This window comes from Equus przewalskii, chromosome 4, assembly GCF_037783145.1.
Source record: "Equus przewalskii isolate Varuska chromosome 4, EquPr2, whole genome shotgun sequence".
NCBI lineage: Eukaryota > Metazoa > Chordata > Mammalia > Perissodactyla > Equidae > Equus > Equus przewalskii.
The window spans coordinates 36,971,893-36,985,382 of NC_091834.1; the positions used below are offsets into that span (position 1 = coordinate 36,971,893).

Consider the following 13,490-nt stretch of genomic DNA (forward strand, 5'->3'; position numbering starts at 1 on the left):
TGACCAGAAGGATAAGAAGTATAGACCACTGAAATTTTAACAGTCCCTGTAAAATAGACCTAATCCCTGTGGGACCCCCATCTGATCTCCAGGTGGGGGCAGACATCTGGTCTTAGTTCCTAATAGTCTTTTGTTTTACTGGATATGCATCAGAGATGGGAGCAACGCCCTATACCCTGATCTTTCAGTTGTCATTGATGATAGCTATCAGCATAGATTCTCTGCCTTGTCCCCGGGGGTCATCACATTCCTAAGGAACTTAAAGGAATAAAGTTATCAACTTATAGCAGCTGAGAGGGGCCATCAAATCTACAGAGCATATCTGGGTTAGTTAATGAGAGGTCATTCAAAATTACAATATGGTTTCTTTTCTACAGTATGGCTTCCCTTGTGTCAACCTTGTTTTGAGCCGGTATCAGGCCTACGATTACATGCACTGAAAACTTTGCATACCATCAGCACTAGTTTGTGGAGTACTGCACTTTAACATAGGCAGATGTATTTAATTTCTTATAATCTTTAAAATATTTTTTTCCTCAAAATATGATTTTGACAGTTGAATGAAAATTGTAGGTTGTAGAACTTATTTAAATCATAGAATAATGAACATAGCTTTTAGGTGCAAATACTTCTTCCCCTATTTCCATTGATTCCTTTCTAGCAAGATGTGCCTTCTCTCTCTCTCTCTCTAGGCTCAGGCAAGGGGAGGGACCCTAGGCACCCTGCCTGGAGTAGTGTTTGAGCAGTGAGTGTTTCTGCCAGTCACCAGGCCTGCCCAGCCAGACCCATGCACATGTGTAGAGCTAGAGTCCTCATTGCAGGGTTGGCTTGGGCCAAGTTTTTGATGCCATGCTATTTGGGCACACCTGCACGCCTTATCTTTTATTTTAACTTGTTTTTCTTTGCCTCTGTACCCCACGCAGCACCATTTAAAAGTAATGTAAAGTAAAATCTACATGTGGCAAAAACATAATATTTAAACAAAAGGTAAAAGGCTTTATATTCTGCCCCACCCAGCATTCCCTTTCCTACTCCTTGGAGTAAACCACTTTTACAGCTTTTAAATTTTTTTCCTAGTAGATTTCATTGTAATTTAAAATACTACATTAAAATATCTTTTTCCTGGTTTATCATGGTAGATGATTTTTGATGCTCTGTTTGCTCTCCTTAATAAAATATCAATAAGAGGTTGGAATTTGGCATACTTCCTTTTATTTCTTTTTCCTTCTCCTTCTTCCAAGTTTTGTTGGTGAAACTATTATTTTTTACTTTGTCAAGTTTATAACATAACTTTTTGCAACTATAATCTTCTGTCCTTTTTCAATGGGTTATTTGTAAAAAAATTAGCCTAATAGAAATCGTGTTTACTGTATTATGATTCTCTAAATTTTATCATCTGTCGAACTGAGTAGAATGATTGGACTTATAAAAAAAGGCAAAGTAATCCTTTGTCTCTAAATGAAAATCAAAATCCATTAATGTTTTTTCTATTTCTGTTGAGCATTTTTCACTTTTTTTAGGTCCTACTCAGTTGCTATCATTTCTTTATAATATTCCTTTTTTTGTATATTCCTTTGTCTTGTTTTGTGAGTTACCTCTTTGAGAATGTTTTTTTTGATATGGGACATATGGGAGGTAAATTTTCAGATTTTGAAATGATCTTCATTTAGTCCATACACGTGACTGAAAGAAAAGTTATTTCTTCTTAGAAAATGGAAGGCATTGCCCATTTGTCTTCGAGCCTCCTATTTTGTAGCAAAGAGTCAGTTGCTGTTCTTGTTCTCGTTCCACCATAAATAATGTGTTTCCTTTAGAAATTTTTAGGAGTTTTCTTTTTTTACTTGATGTTCTAAAATTTCACTAGTTGTCTAGAAAAGTCATCTATGTCAAACTCTGTACTCCTAGATGATGAAACAAGAAGTATTATTTAACATTTACCTGCATGAGATCCTATGTTACTTGTTATACCAGGAGCTTTTGAAATTTATTTGTGCTCCAGGAGTTTATAATAACAGGTAGGACTGTGGGATAATATGCCAGTTAAGAGCACAGAGTTCACAAACAAAAGACCATCAGAGATGTTCATGCTGTGAATGGCTCACTTTTATACCCCTGCAGGAATGGGAAATATTGACATTTATGAGAGTGGGAGTAGAAGCTAGGCACCGTTAGCTAAGGCAGCAGTGACTGTACAGTAATTCTGAACTAGATTTTAGTAACGTTCTTTTGGCTTTTAAGAATTGAATCATGATCATGGTGATGATGATGGCTATGATAATAATATTTGAAGTTTTTTGCCCTTTATTATGTGTGAAGAACTATACTAATCATTTTTCTTATGTTTTCTTTAGTATTCACAGAATATTCTTTAGAGATGTTGTTACTGTCTCTATTTTGTAGATGAGGAAATGGATGTTTTGTAAAACAAGTGGCAGAGCCAGGATTTAAACTTAGGTCTGTTGGAATGCAGAGCTTGTTGCTTTTAACCACTACTCTACTATACTGTCCACTCGTGTGATAGCTATTATATACAGTGGGAGCTCATGGTTAGTAGGCAGATTTTTATTATTCTTCTCCAGCAGTTGGGTTATATACTTACTAGAGTTAATTATGTTTTTTTCCTAAACCTGTTGTTTCTGCCAGTTGTGTTTGTTACTGTATTTATGTTGTTTAAACAAATAAACTAATGAAATGCAACAAGTTTTTGGCAGTAAGTTGAATACATTGGAAAAACTAAACATATTGTTAAAAATAAATTTCCTTTTGAATTTGTTGTAGATGAGACAACTCATAAAAATTGGGGGATATAAGGTAATTAAATGTGATTTGGCATTCAGATTGTTTTGCATTTGTCTTTAAGTTCCTGCTTCACCTTAGAGAAATTGAAACTTGAAATTATAGGAAATTTATTTGTGATTTGGCTCATATGAGACTAAAAAGTTAACGCTTCACTCAAATGAAAAGACAGATGCTAAATTGTAAATGAATGAATGAAGTACATTTATACAATTGTGGTTAAAATATTCAGTACACATGTAAACACACACATGTAGAAATATTCCTGTTTTAACTTGGATTAGTTAACCAACTAAAAGATTTTCTGCTGAACTCCAACACAGAGTCAGCAAACTTTGTCTTTAAGGGGCCAGAAAATAAATATTTTAAGCTTTGTGGGCCATAAGGTCTCGGTTGCAACTATTCAGCCTCTCCCCTTGTAGCTCAAAAGCAGCCATAGACAATATGTAGACAAGTTTTTGTGGCTCTCTTCCAATAAGACTTTATTTAGAAACATAGGCTGTTGGCTAGATTTGGCTCCTGGGCCTGATCTCTGCTCTAGAATTACAATTCGTAAAGTTTGGAGATGTTTTGAACATCTTTTGTATCCTTAATGGTGAACTTGGAGCTCTCTCTGTGGTGAATGACTGTGTCCTGGGTCAGGTCAGGGATTTCTGAACAGAGTGAGGACTGAGGTTTGGATAGATCCAGAGTGATCTTAGGAGTTCTTTTACAGTCTGCTCATGCTTTGAAGGATTATGTGGATACTTCATGGTACCACAGGGTTGTTGGTTTAGCTTCAAAGTGTTTGAAAATCAGATTTTCTCTGAGGTCCATTGATAAACCCTCTGCCAGCTGTAAGTAGATTGAAACCACTGAATAGACCTCTGATCTAAGCAGACTGGAATTTCCAGGGGCCATGGACATATAGTATAAAGTTGCAAGTATAAATTTGACTTGAGGTTATTATTCAAGAAGCTGTAGCACTCTACTGAATCATTTACAAAGATGTGGTAATTGGGTGACTGGTGTTCAGCATATAATAGAATTTTGAAACTTTAGAGCTGGAAGCAACCCTTTAGATAAACCCCAGTTTTTTATAGGAAACTGATGCCCAGAGATATTAATAAGAGATTTGACTTAAATCACATGGCTCATTAATAACAGACCAAGGAAGGATCATTAAGATGCTGATTACCTCTGTACCGTCTTGTCTTTCTATGTGGTAAAATTTGTACAAAATTTTGATTTATGTGCAACTTTTATAGGACTCATTTTTTGGAGGTGGGTGTCCTAGATCAGCTGTTTAAAAGCATACTATTAGTTAGTTGTTTATGCATATGTTATCTTTAATATTTTATGTTCTGATGGTAAAAATGCCCCCAAAATTGTTTAATTCATTCCATTCAACTTGCAAATAGCCTTTAACAGCTTTTAGCTTTCCATCTTAGAACTAGCAATTTTCTTGGCCATAATATACCTTTTATTTATCCAAATGTTTATGAATAGATCCTTTTAACATACTTTGATTAATTGACTGAAGTGGCTTGAATTCATGTTTCTTAATGATGGCTAAGGGTTTCTTTAAAGGCTGCACAGTTAATATGTCCACTCCTTAATCAGATAATTTTTATATATGTGTTTTTAATTGGTAGTAAATTGCTGTCAAACTGCAGTTGTAGATTTTGAAAGCATTTTTAATAAAATAAAAATGTTTGATTTATAGATTTTATATTTAAAATCTTCATGCTATTTACATTACCGTGTTTGCATTAACCCTTAATACATGGGCTATAGAGTCATTTTAGCCATTAAATAATAGAAGTAATAAAAATGTCTAGATTTGTGACAATTTTATAAATAAGCACTAAAGTCCTGAAGCTGAAGAAATCATTACTTTCTCCTATGAATGAGTTTAAATATATTTCTTTCTCCTCAAAATCCAAAATATTCCCTGAAAGGATACGTTTACCGATTCTGACCTAGTTCTTATTCCAAGTGTTCTTGCCTCTCCGTATCTGCGTCTCTAGCTTTAGCTTTGGGTGAGCTTTTGAGCCCCCTGTGATAGAGAAGTGGAAGTAGCTTTATCTCTGCTTAGCTCTCTTCATGCGAAGGCACCTGGAGACCCAGAGTCTAGTGTGATTCTTTTTCCTCTAAAACATTCTCCCTTCTTCTTTTTCTGTCTCTATAGTTTTATTTATTAAGGTAGAAATCGGGGCTAAAGGAATGATGGTAAAATTTTGCCATTTTTGTTTGAATTGCAAATTTGATTTAGCAGATATTTCTGACCTGCTGTGAGTCAGGCAGTGAGTTCAGTCAGCCCTGAGGATACACTGAGGGTTAAGCCACAGTCTCTGCCTGAGAGACAGTCACAGATACTCCTCACTGTAACATAGGGTGCCGTAAACAGAGCCTTGCGAAACTTAAGGGAACAGTCAGCAGGGTAAGACTCCCTGGAAAAGATGACGCTTGGATTGGGCCTGGAAAGATAGATGGACATTTGGAGTGAGAAAAGGAGAAGGTATGTTCTAGTTATTGTGAACATTATAAGCAATAACAGAGGGTGTGAAAGTCTGGGGTTTGTTTGGGGAATTGCACATAGTCCATATGACTAAAATATAGGAACTGAAAAGTGAATAGGAAGTTAATTTTTTGTGTCAGTTGTTAACAGTCTTATGTGCCATACTAATTTGGGAGTTTATCCTTGGATTAATGGGGAGCCATCAAACGTTTTAAAGTAGAATATTGGTGGAATTTTATTTCTGCTTTACTTAGCAGCTGTAAACTCAGATGTCTTTAGGGACCAGGCGGGTAAGATATATGTGAAGCTGCCAGATGTAAGACAGCAGGAGGTGATCAGGCCCACAGGAGGGGTCAGACCTTGCCTGAAGCCTTTCATGTACAAGCTATTTGAAAACACTGTGTCTGCCAAATCAAACAGAATATTGACCAAATCCAATCTGAAGTTAGACCCCTGCTCAGAGCTATCCCTGAAAGCTTTTTGGAGGATGTTGTACAGTGTTTGGTGTACAGTAGGTTGATAGTGTTTGTCAAATAAATGGATGGATGGATTAGGGTGGGGTGTGTGTGTTGTATGCACATTCATTAGGGGGCTATTAAGATAATTCAAGCGAAAGGTGATAATGTTTGAATTAGGACACAAAATGGAGAAAAGAGAAGCATACGTAGATATGAGAAATACTGAAGTGGTAGAATCATCAGAATCTGATTACTAGTTACATATGAAGAGATGGAAGAATTAAAGATGACTTTGAAATTTTTAGGGTGGATTGAGTGGGTGGTGATGAAATGAATCAAAAGACAACATGGGAGAAGGAAGAACTCTGAGAGAAGATACTGATTTTTTTGGGGTGAGAGGGTGGGATGAGGAGTTATTTACTTCTTTTTTTTTTAGTTGGTTTTTTTTTGGTGAGGAAGATTTGCCCTGAGCTAACATCTGTTGCCAATCTTCCTCTTTTTTTCCTCCCCAAGCCCCAGTACATACTTGTATATCCTAGTTGTAGGTCCTTTTAGTTCTTCTATCTGGGATGCCACCACAGTGTGGCTTAATGAGCGGCACGTAGATCCATGCCCAAGATCCAAACAGGTGAACCCTGGGCTGCTGAAGTGAAGAGCGTGAACTTAACCACGTGGCCACGGCTCCCCCTTCCCCCCCACCGCCTCCATTTAATTCTTTCCAAGTGGTAAGGCATTACTGTGGATATCTTTCCTGGGGTATTATTTTGGGGCCTTTAGCTGTCATTCTTATTTTCATTCATTATTTTTTGACTAAAATTGTCCCAGAATCAATTTTGTAAGGAAAATCTCAGTCCTGCCTGCAATCTATAAGTGAGGCTGTAGCTATTTTTCAGGCATAAATCCTGGTTAGAGACCTTAATTTTTCTGGTAAGGTATCAATCCTACACTGTTGATTGTCAAAGGATATAGTTTTGCTCACTCTCAGTTTTTACTAGAGAATATAATCTCCAATTCTCAACTTTTAATCAAAAGCATACTTATGATGAATAGTGTTTGTATAAAATGGTCTAATTTCTCTAGATGTTTGGACATTTATCTTTGAGACCATTAAAAGCTGGGTACTTGTTTTACTATTGGTTTTACTTTTCTGACAAATTGCTTTATATCTGTCTATATTTATATATCTATACATCTCTATCTATATATATCACATCACTCTGGCCTTTTCTCTTCAGCTTGCATTAAAGGGCTCTATAAGAAGTAAATGCCAGGAGTCCTTGAATCCATTATTCTGTATTCTGTAAGGCTATTGCAAAGGGTGTTAGCTGGTTTATTGAGAGTCTGGCAAAATTTTCTCTGAGAACTTAATGCCATCAAAAGTGACTTTTGTCTCTTTGTTTTGTCTTTTGTTCTTTTTTCCCCTTGAGTTACTGGTATGTTTTGGCATTATGAACACTGAATTGTATACTGTGGCCCTCCCTATTTGCTTTGGCTGCTAAGACTTTGAGAATCAAATTTATAATCAAATAACATTTGTAGAAAACTTTGTATAATTTTGGTGTACTAAACTACATCTTTCACTTGTTCTTAATATTTTTTTTTACTTTTGTCTTAATCTTTTTTGTTAAAATGTTTTCCCTATGATTGTATTTATTTTGTTAGATATCACATATCTTTTTTTAGTAATGAGGTATTATAATTCAAATAATATCAATTCTGTTTTTGTTTTTAACTGACTTAGGGAGAATTAAAGGAAACAAAATCAGATTCATTCACGTATCCTAAGTGTATAACTCAGTAAACTTTTACAAAGTGAATGTAGTTGTATAATTTACCTCCCAGAACTAGAAATAGATTATTTCTAGTACCCCAGAAAATTCTTTCATGCCCTGTCCCAGTCATTATTCTCCCAAGATAATCACTGTTCTGACTTCTGTCACTAACATTAGTTTTGTCTGTTTTGAACTATATGTAAATGGAATCATACAGTATGTACCTCTTTTTTTTTTGGTGAGGAAGATTGGCCCTGAACTAACATCTGTTGCTAATCTCCCTCCTTTTGCTTGAGGAAGATTGTCCCTGAGCTAACATCTGTGCCAGTCTTCCTCTATTTTATATGTGAGATGTTGCCACAACATGGCTTGATGAGTGGTGTGTAGGTCCACACATGAGATCTGAACCCATGAACCCAGGCTGCTGAAGTGTGGCCTGCGAACTTAACTCCTACACCACTGGGCCAGCCCCTGTACTTTTTAAATTGACTTCTTTTGTCCAATATTATGATTTTGAGATTCAGGTGATATATTTTCATTGCTATAGTATTTCATCATATAAATATATCACACTTTATCCATTTAATTATTCACAGGCAATTGTGTTACTTTAAGTTTTTGCCTATTACAAATAATGCTGCAAGGGTTGCATATACATTTCTGTTAGATACATATTTAGGACTGCTGGGATATAGAGTGTGTGTTGACTTTCAGTTGATATTACAGTTTTCCAGTGAGGTCATATCAATTTCTCTTTCCTCCAGCATTAAATTGAGTGTTCCATTTGCTGTGCGTACTTGCCAACATTTGTTGATGTAGTTTGTAATTTTTTAAAAATATTTTTAGCCATTCTTGTTGTTATGGTATCTTATTGCAGTTTTAATTTGCATTTCCTGAATGCCTAATTGGAGTGCCTATTTAAATGTTTATTGGCTAATTGGAGATCTCTTTTGTCAATTATCCATTCCAGCCTTTTGCCCATTATGGAGATCTCCTTTGTCAATTATCCATTCCAGCCTTTTGCCCGTTATTTCTATTGTTCTGTTGATCTGTTTGTGTATCCTTGTTAGACCACGCTGTCTTATTGCTGTAGCTTTATAATAAACCTTTACCTATTTTAATGTATGTCCTCCAACATTGTTCTTCAAGATATTCGTGACTATTCTTAGCCCTTTGAGTTTCCACACAAATTTTAGAAGCAGCTTGTCAGTTTCCACAAATAGATTAAAAAGCCTGCTGGGATTTTGATTAGAATTTATTATTCTAGGAGATCCTTTTGGTGAGAGCTGGTATCTTAACTAGGTTCTAGTCTGTTTACATGGTATGTACCTCCATGTATTTAAATTGTCTTTATTTTAGCCCAGTTTTTTGTTGTATATTTTTTATTAGATTTATTCTCAGGTATTTGGTTTTTTGAAGTGATATTTAAAAAAATTTCATTGTCTAATTCTTTGTCCCTAATATATAGAAATTAATTTCATATCAATTTTCCAATCAATTTTTAATTATTAAATTCTCATTTTTATATATAGATTCTTTAGCATTTTCTACCCACACAATCCTATTGCTGCTAGTAATGACATTTTTATTTCTTCCTTTCTAATCATTTTCCTTTTGTTTATTTTTCTTGCCTTACTGCACTGTCTGTGGAATTAGCCCCACAGTTACTGCTCATACTGTTGATCTGTAAATTTATTGATTATTTATTCAGCTAGCATGTATTTATTTAGCACTTAGTTTGTCTCTTTTAAAGATGGACACATCTAACTCTTTGTTTTATTTAATAGTGAACTGAATTCAAAGCTGCAAGATACTTTAGAACAAATTGAGGTAAGAAGGATTACATCATAAGTTAAAGGCTTTTTCTTTTCAGAGATTTTTGAACAGTATAGATGCTTCTTATGTTTTGACTTTTGTGTTATTATCAGTGTTTCTAGATCACTGTGCTTTATTTGTTATTTTTCAGTTGGAATACCTATACATGGTCAAGTTTATGTTAATCTACTTGTAAACTCTGTAATAGTTTTGGAATTATGGGATCTAAAACACTATGTGAAAATATCACCATATGCAGAAAGATCCCAAAACTGTTAGTCATAGGTATGTTCTCATGTAAATTATAACCAAAATACTTAACATGTAGTACTTATTTTTTATTTATCACGTACTTCTTTTTAGTGAGTTAATTTATTTAAAAACAGCTATTGGCTGATGAAAACTCTCCTAAATTCTTGAATCTTATAATAATATTTCATACAGTTCATCAAAAATGTGGCAACTGGATAACTTATTGTGGGCATGATGTCTTGCTTTTCCTTCTACATGTATTCAGAGTTCACATCTTAACTTGGCAGTCTTTGCAAAGCAGGGTAGTCATTTTAATAAATTTAATAAGAATTTTTTGGTTTCTTCTGATATTTTATTTTATTGTTTTCCTGATAAGAGTACTTATAAAAGTTGAAGCTGGACTTTCAAATAACCTTTTGTGAAAGTAGTTTTTGATCATAATGCAATTGTTTACTGATTGTAAGAATGACAAATTATTTTATAAACATAAAGATAACTGCTTTGAAAATCCATTAAGTAAATAATCACCTGAATATTTTAAGGAGGACTTTCTTTGAAAGCCCAATATCTCTTCACCCTTAATATACAATATTATTCTGTACTTATGTAGAAAATCATTATTTTAAAATGAAATTATTGAAATATAAACCCATAAATGAAGTGGGTGCATTTAGATAAAAAAGTATATACCTTGAGGAATGTACTTTTTTTTAAATTTATTTTTTATTTTTCCTTTTTCTCCCAAAGCTCCCTGGTACATAGTTGTGTATTTTTAGTTGTGGGTCCTTCCAGTTGTGGCATGTGGGATGCCGCCTCAGCATGGCTTGATGAGCGGGGCCATGTCCATGACCAGGATTCGAACCAGGGAAACCCTGGGCCTCCGAAGCAGAGCGCATGAACTTAACCACTTGGCCATGGGGCCAGCCCCTTGAGGAATGTACTCTTAAGATCAATGTAGTTTTTCTTTTTTAAGATTGGCCCTGAGCTAACATCTGTTGCCAATCTTCTTTTTTTTCCCCTCCTTCTCCCCAAAGCCCCCCAGTACGTAGTTGTATATCCTAGTGGTAGGTGCTTCTAGTTCCAATATGTGGGATGTCACCTAAATATGGCTTGATGAGTGGTTCTAGGTCCATGCCTGGGATCGGAACTGGCGAAACCCTGGGCCACCAAAGTAGAGCATGAGAGCTTAACCACTTGGCCATAGGGTCGGCCCCCAAGATCAATGTAGTTTTGTTGAGAATTAGTTTTCAGTGATTGCAGAAGGATTTTTAAATTATTTTTCAATAGTCCTACAAATTCAGTACATTTAATTGTAAAATTTTAGCAGATGCTTGAAGAAACATAGAGTCAAGAAAAAATAAAATATAAAATTTCTTTAGTATTATACTTATTTTGTGTCCCTTGAAAAACTAGTCGTGAGTTTTTAGAAACTCGCATGTCAATAACATCTCAGAAAACTTGATTATAGTTGGTACCAAATGAGAATTATAATTTATTTTTATTTTTATTCACTTTTTTTTTTCGGATTGGCACCTTAGCTAACATCTGTTGCCAATCTTTTTCCTCTTCTTCTCCCCAAGCCCCCTAGTACATAGTTGTATATTCTAGTTGTGGGTCCTTCTGGTTGTGCTATATGGTACGCCACCTCAGCATGGCCTGACGAGTGGTGCCATGTCCACACCCAGGATCTGAACCAGCGAAACCGAGGGTCTCCAAAGCGGAGTGCGCAAACTTAACCACTCAGCCACGGGGCCAAACCTCTAAATTTGTTTTTGACTTTTAAATCCAGTGTGATAGTAAATATGTTTAGATATTAATTAAATGAGAGAAATTAGTCTTACTATTTTCTTTTCATTGCCTTGAAAACATTATTCCTTAACCATCTCTGGCCTCCTCTTTTAATTACATAGGAACAGTTGGATGTAGCTCTTTCCAAAATCTGCAAGAATTTTGACATTAACCATTACACTAAGGTTCAACAAGCTTATCGACTTCTTGGAAAAACACAGGTCAGTTTTGAAAGGATGTTTGCTTTTTTCTTAATCAGGCATCTATTGATCTTCATGATTGCTTAAAACTGAAAATTATTAATGTAGTGTCCTGTTTCATTTACCAAAGTAAATTTTTATGCTGTATTAACACTTAGTAAACATGGTTGTTCACATATGCTAAGTGTATGTAGTATGATTAAAACATTACAGAGGTTTGCTTTGAACTATGAAGTGTTAGGTTTAATATTTTCACAATTTTATGTAGGTTTTTTAAAAAGCATAAGATGATTCACAGAGAGAGGCTGTGTAGCCTCTTTTACCTCAGCTCTTGGTCCTGAATGAGAACTTCTTAATTTGGAGCTTCTGGGTTCCTAGCTGGGCTAGCATGAGTCCCTCAAAGTGGTATATACACTTTTGTGCACTGTGTACATTTGTCTGTACAACAGGTCCATTGCATCCATCAGATTTTTTAAAGGCTTCTATTATCCCTTGACTATCCTCACTACTCCCACAGTGCATGGCTTTCCATACTCTTACTACTCAAGGGCTTCCTTGAAAACCTTGAAACGGCGGCCATGGTTTGAAAGTTAATTGTATCTTCTGCACGTACAGGATTATACATTTATCTATAGAACATCTGAACGTGATAGTTGTAAGTGTTTTCTTCCCTTAAGTAGTCTCCTGTCTTAGATTAAGGCTTTACCAAAGCAATTAAATTCTATTCACATTTTAACATCTGAATAAATAAATTTGATTGTTTATTGTACTTTATTAATTTCATGTCTTAAGCTATACCAAGGGAATAATACAAGAAGGAATACACTTGGTAATTTTGAGGGACATGTTTAAAGACCTTTGAAAATACAATGATTACTTCTGATTTCCCCCATTAGATGAATTCTTTCACTCATTAAATATTTATTGGTACCTACTATTTGCATTGCTCTAGGCACCTGGATATAGGCCTGGAGCATGTATCTTACCTTCTCCTGAGGGAGACAAACATTAAAGAAATAAATGAACATGATGGCAGGTGGTCACAAGTGCTGTAAATAAATATATATCGGGGTCGGTGGATAGAGTGATGAAAGTACTGATTTATATAGGATAGTCAAGAAAGGCTTCTCTGAGAAGGTGACTGTTGAGAAGAATCCTGAACCATGTAAGAGAGTGATGGCACAGGGGAACCGAAGGTGTGATTATGCATGACACGTTTGAGAAAGAGTGGGATGGTTACCCAGTCATAAATATAGAGCAACAGAGCAGTGTTCATGATTTAGATTTGTCTTTAGTGGTGTGATATTGTGGTTATTTCAAGGGTTATCTTCAAATAATCAGCACTACAATTATAATTCTGTGAATAATAGTGATCTTTGTGTTGTAGCTGTAACTGGTAAAGATTTTTTCGTATGTTTTGCAAAACTGTTGAAATTTATTTATTTTAATAACATGAAATTGTTATTTTTTTTCCTTTCCATAGACAGCAATGGATCAACTTCATATGCACTTCACCCAAGCCATTCACAATACTGTGTTTCAAGTTGTTCTTGGTTATGTGGAACTATGTGCAGGAAACACAGATACAAAATTCCAAAAGCTGCAATATAAGGATCTCTGTACAGTATGTAGTAACTTAATTATTGTTCATATGTCTCTCTTTTAGTTTTTAAATTCATATGCCATTTTTCTTAGCACGTACTATTTGAAGATGCTACTAAAATAAAAACAGATATGTTTGACAAAAGATTTTTTCCTCCCATATTATTCTTTTCCTCATAGAGAAACTGGAAGATTCAGTCTCACAAATAGTAAAGGCTGATGAGATGCTCCAGATTTGTGGAGTGCATTTGCTTCTAAATGGACTCTCTACCCTCTCATAGCTTCTTTTTTCTGGAGAGGAAGATTG

General features: G+C 35.1%; 1 protein-coding gene across 5 annotated transcripts in view; it reads left to right on the forward strand.

The window, feature by feature from the left end:
- VPS50 (VPS50 subunit of EARP/GARPII complex) overlaps positions 1–13,490 on the forward strand; it is a 131,734-nt gene that overhangs the window by 34,803 nt on the left and 83,441 nt on the right. For all 5 annotated transcript variants that reach the window (XR_011539032.1, XM_008526147.2, XM_070615661.1 and 2 more), the window contains 3 exons: positions 9,314–9,356; positions 11,504–11,602; positions 13,065–13,205. Coding sequence is in view for 4 of the 5 variants with exons in the window: in XM_008526147.2 (XP_008524369.1) it covers positions 9,314–9,356; positions 11,504–11,602; positions 13,065–13,205 (283 nt within the window). In the remaining variant the exon portion in view is untranslated. The remainder of the gene's footprint in view (positions 1–9,313; positions 9,357–11,503; positions 11,603–13,064; positions 13,206–13,490) is intronic.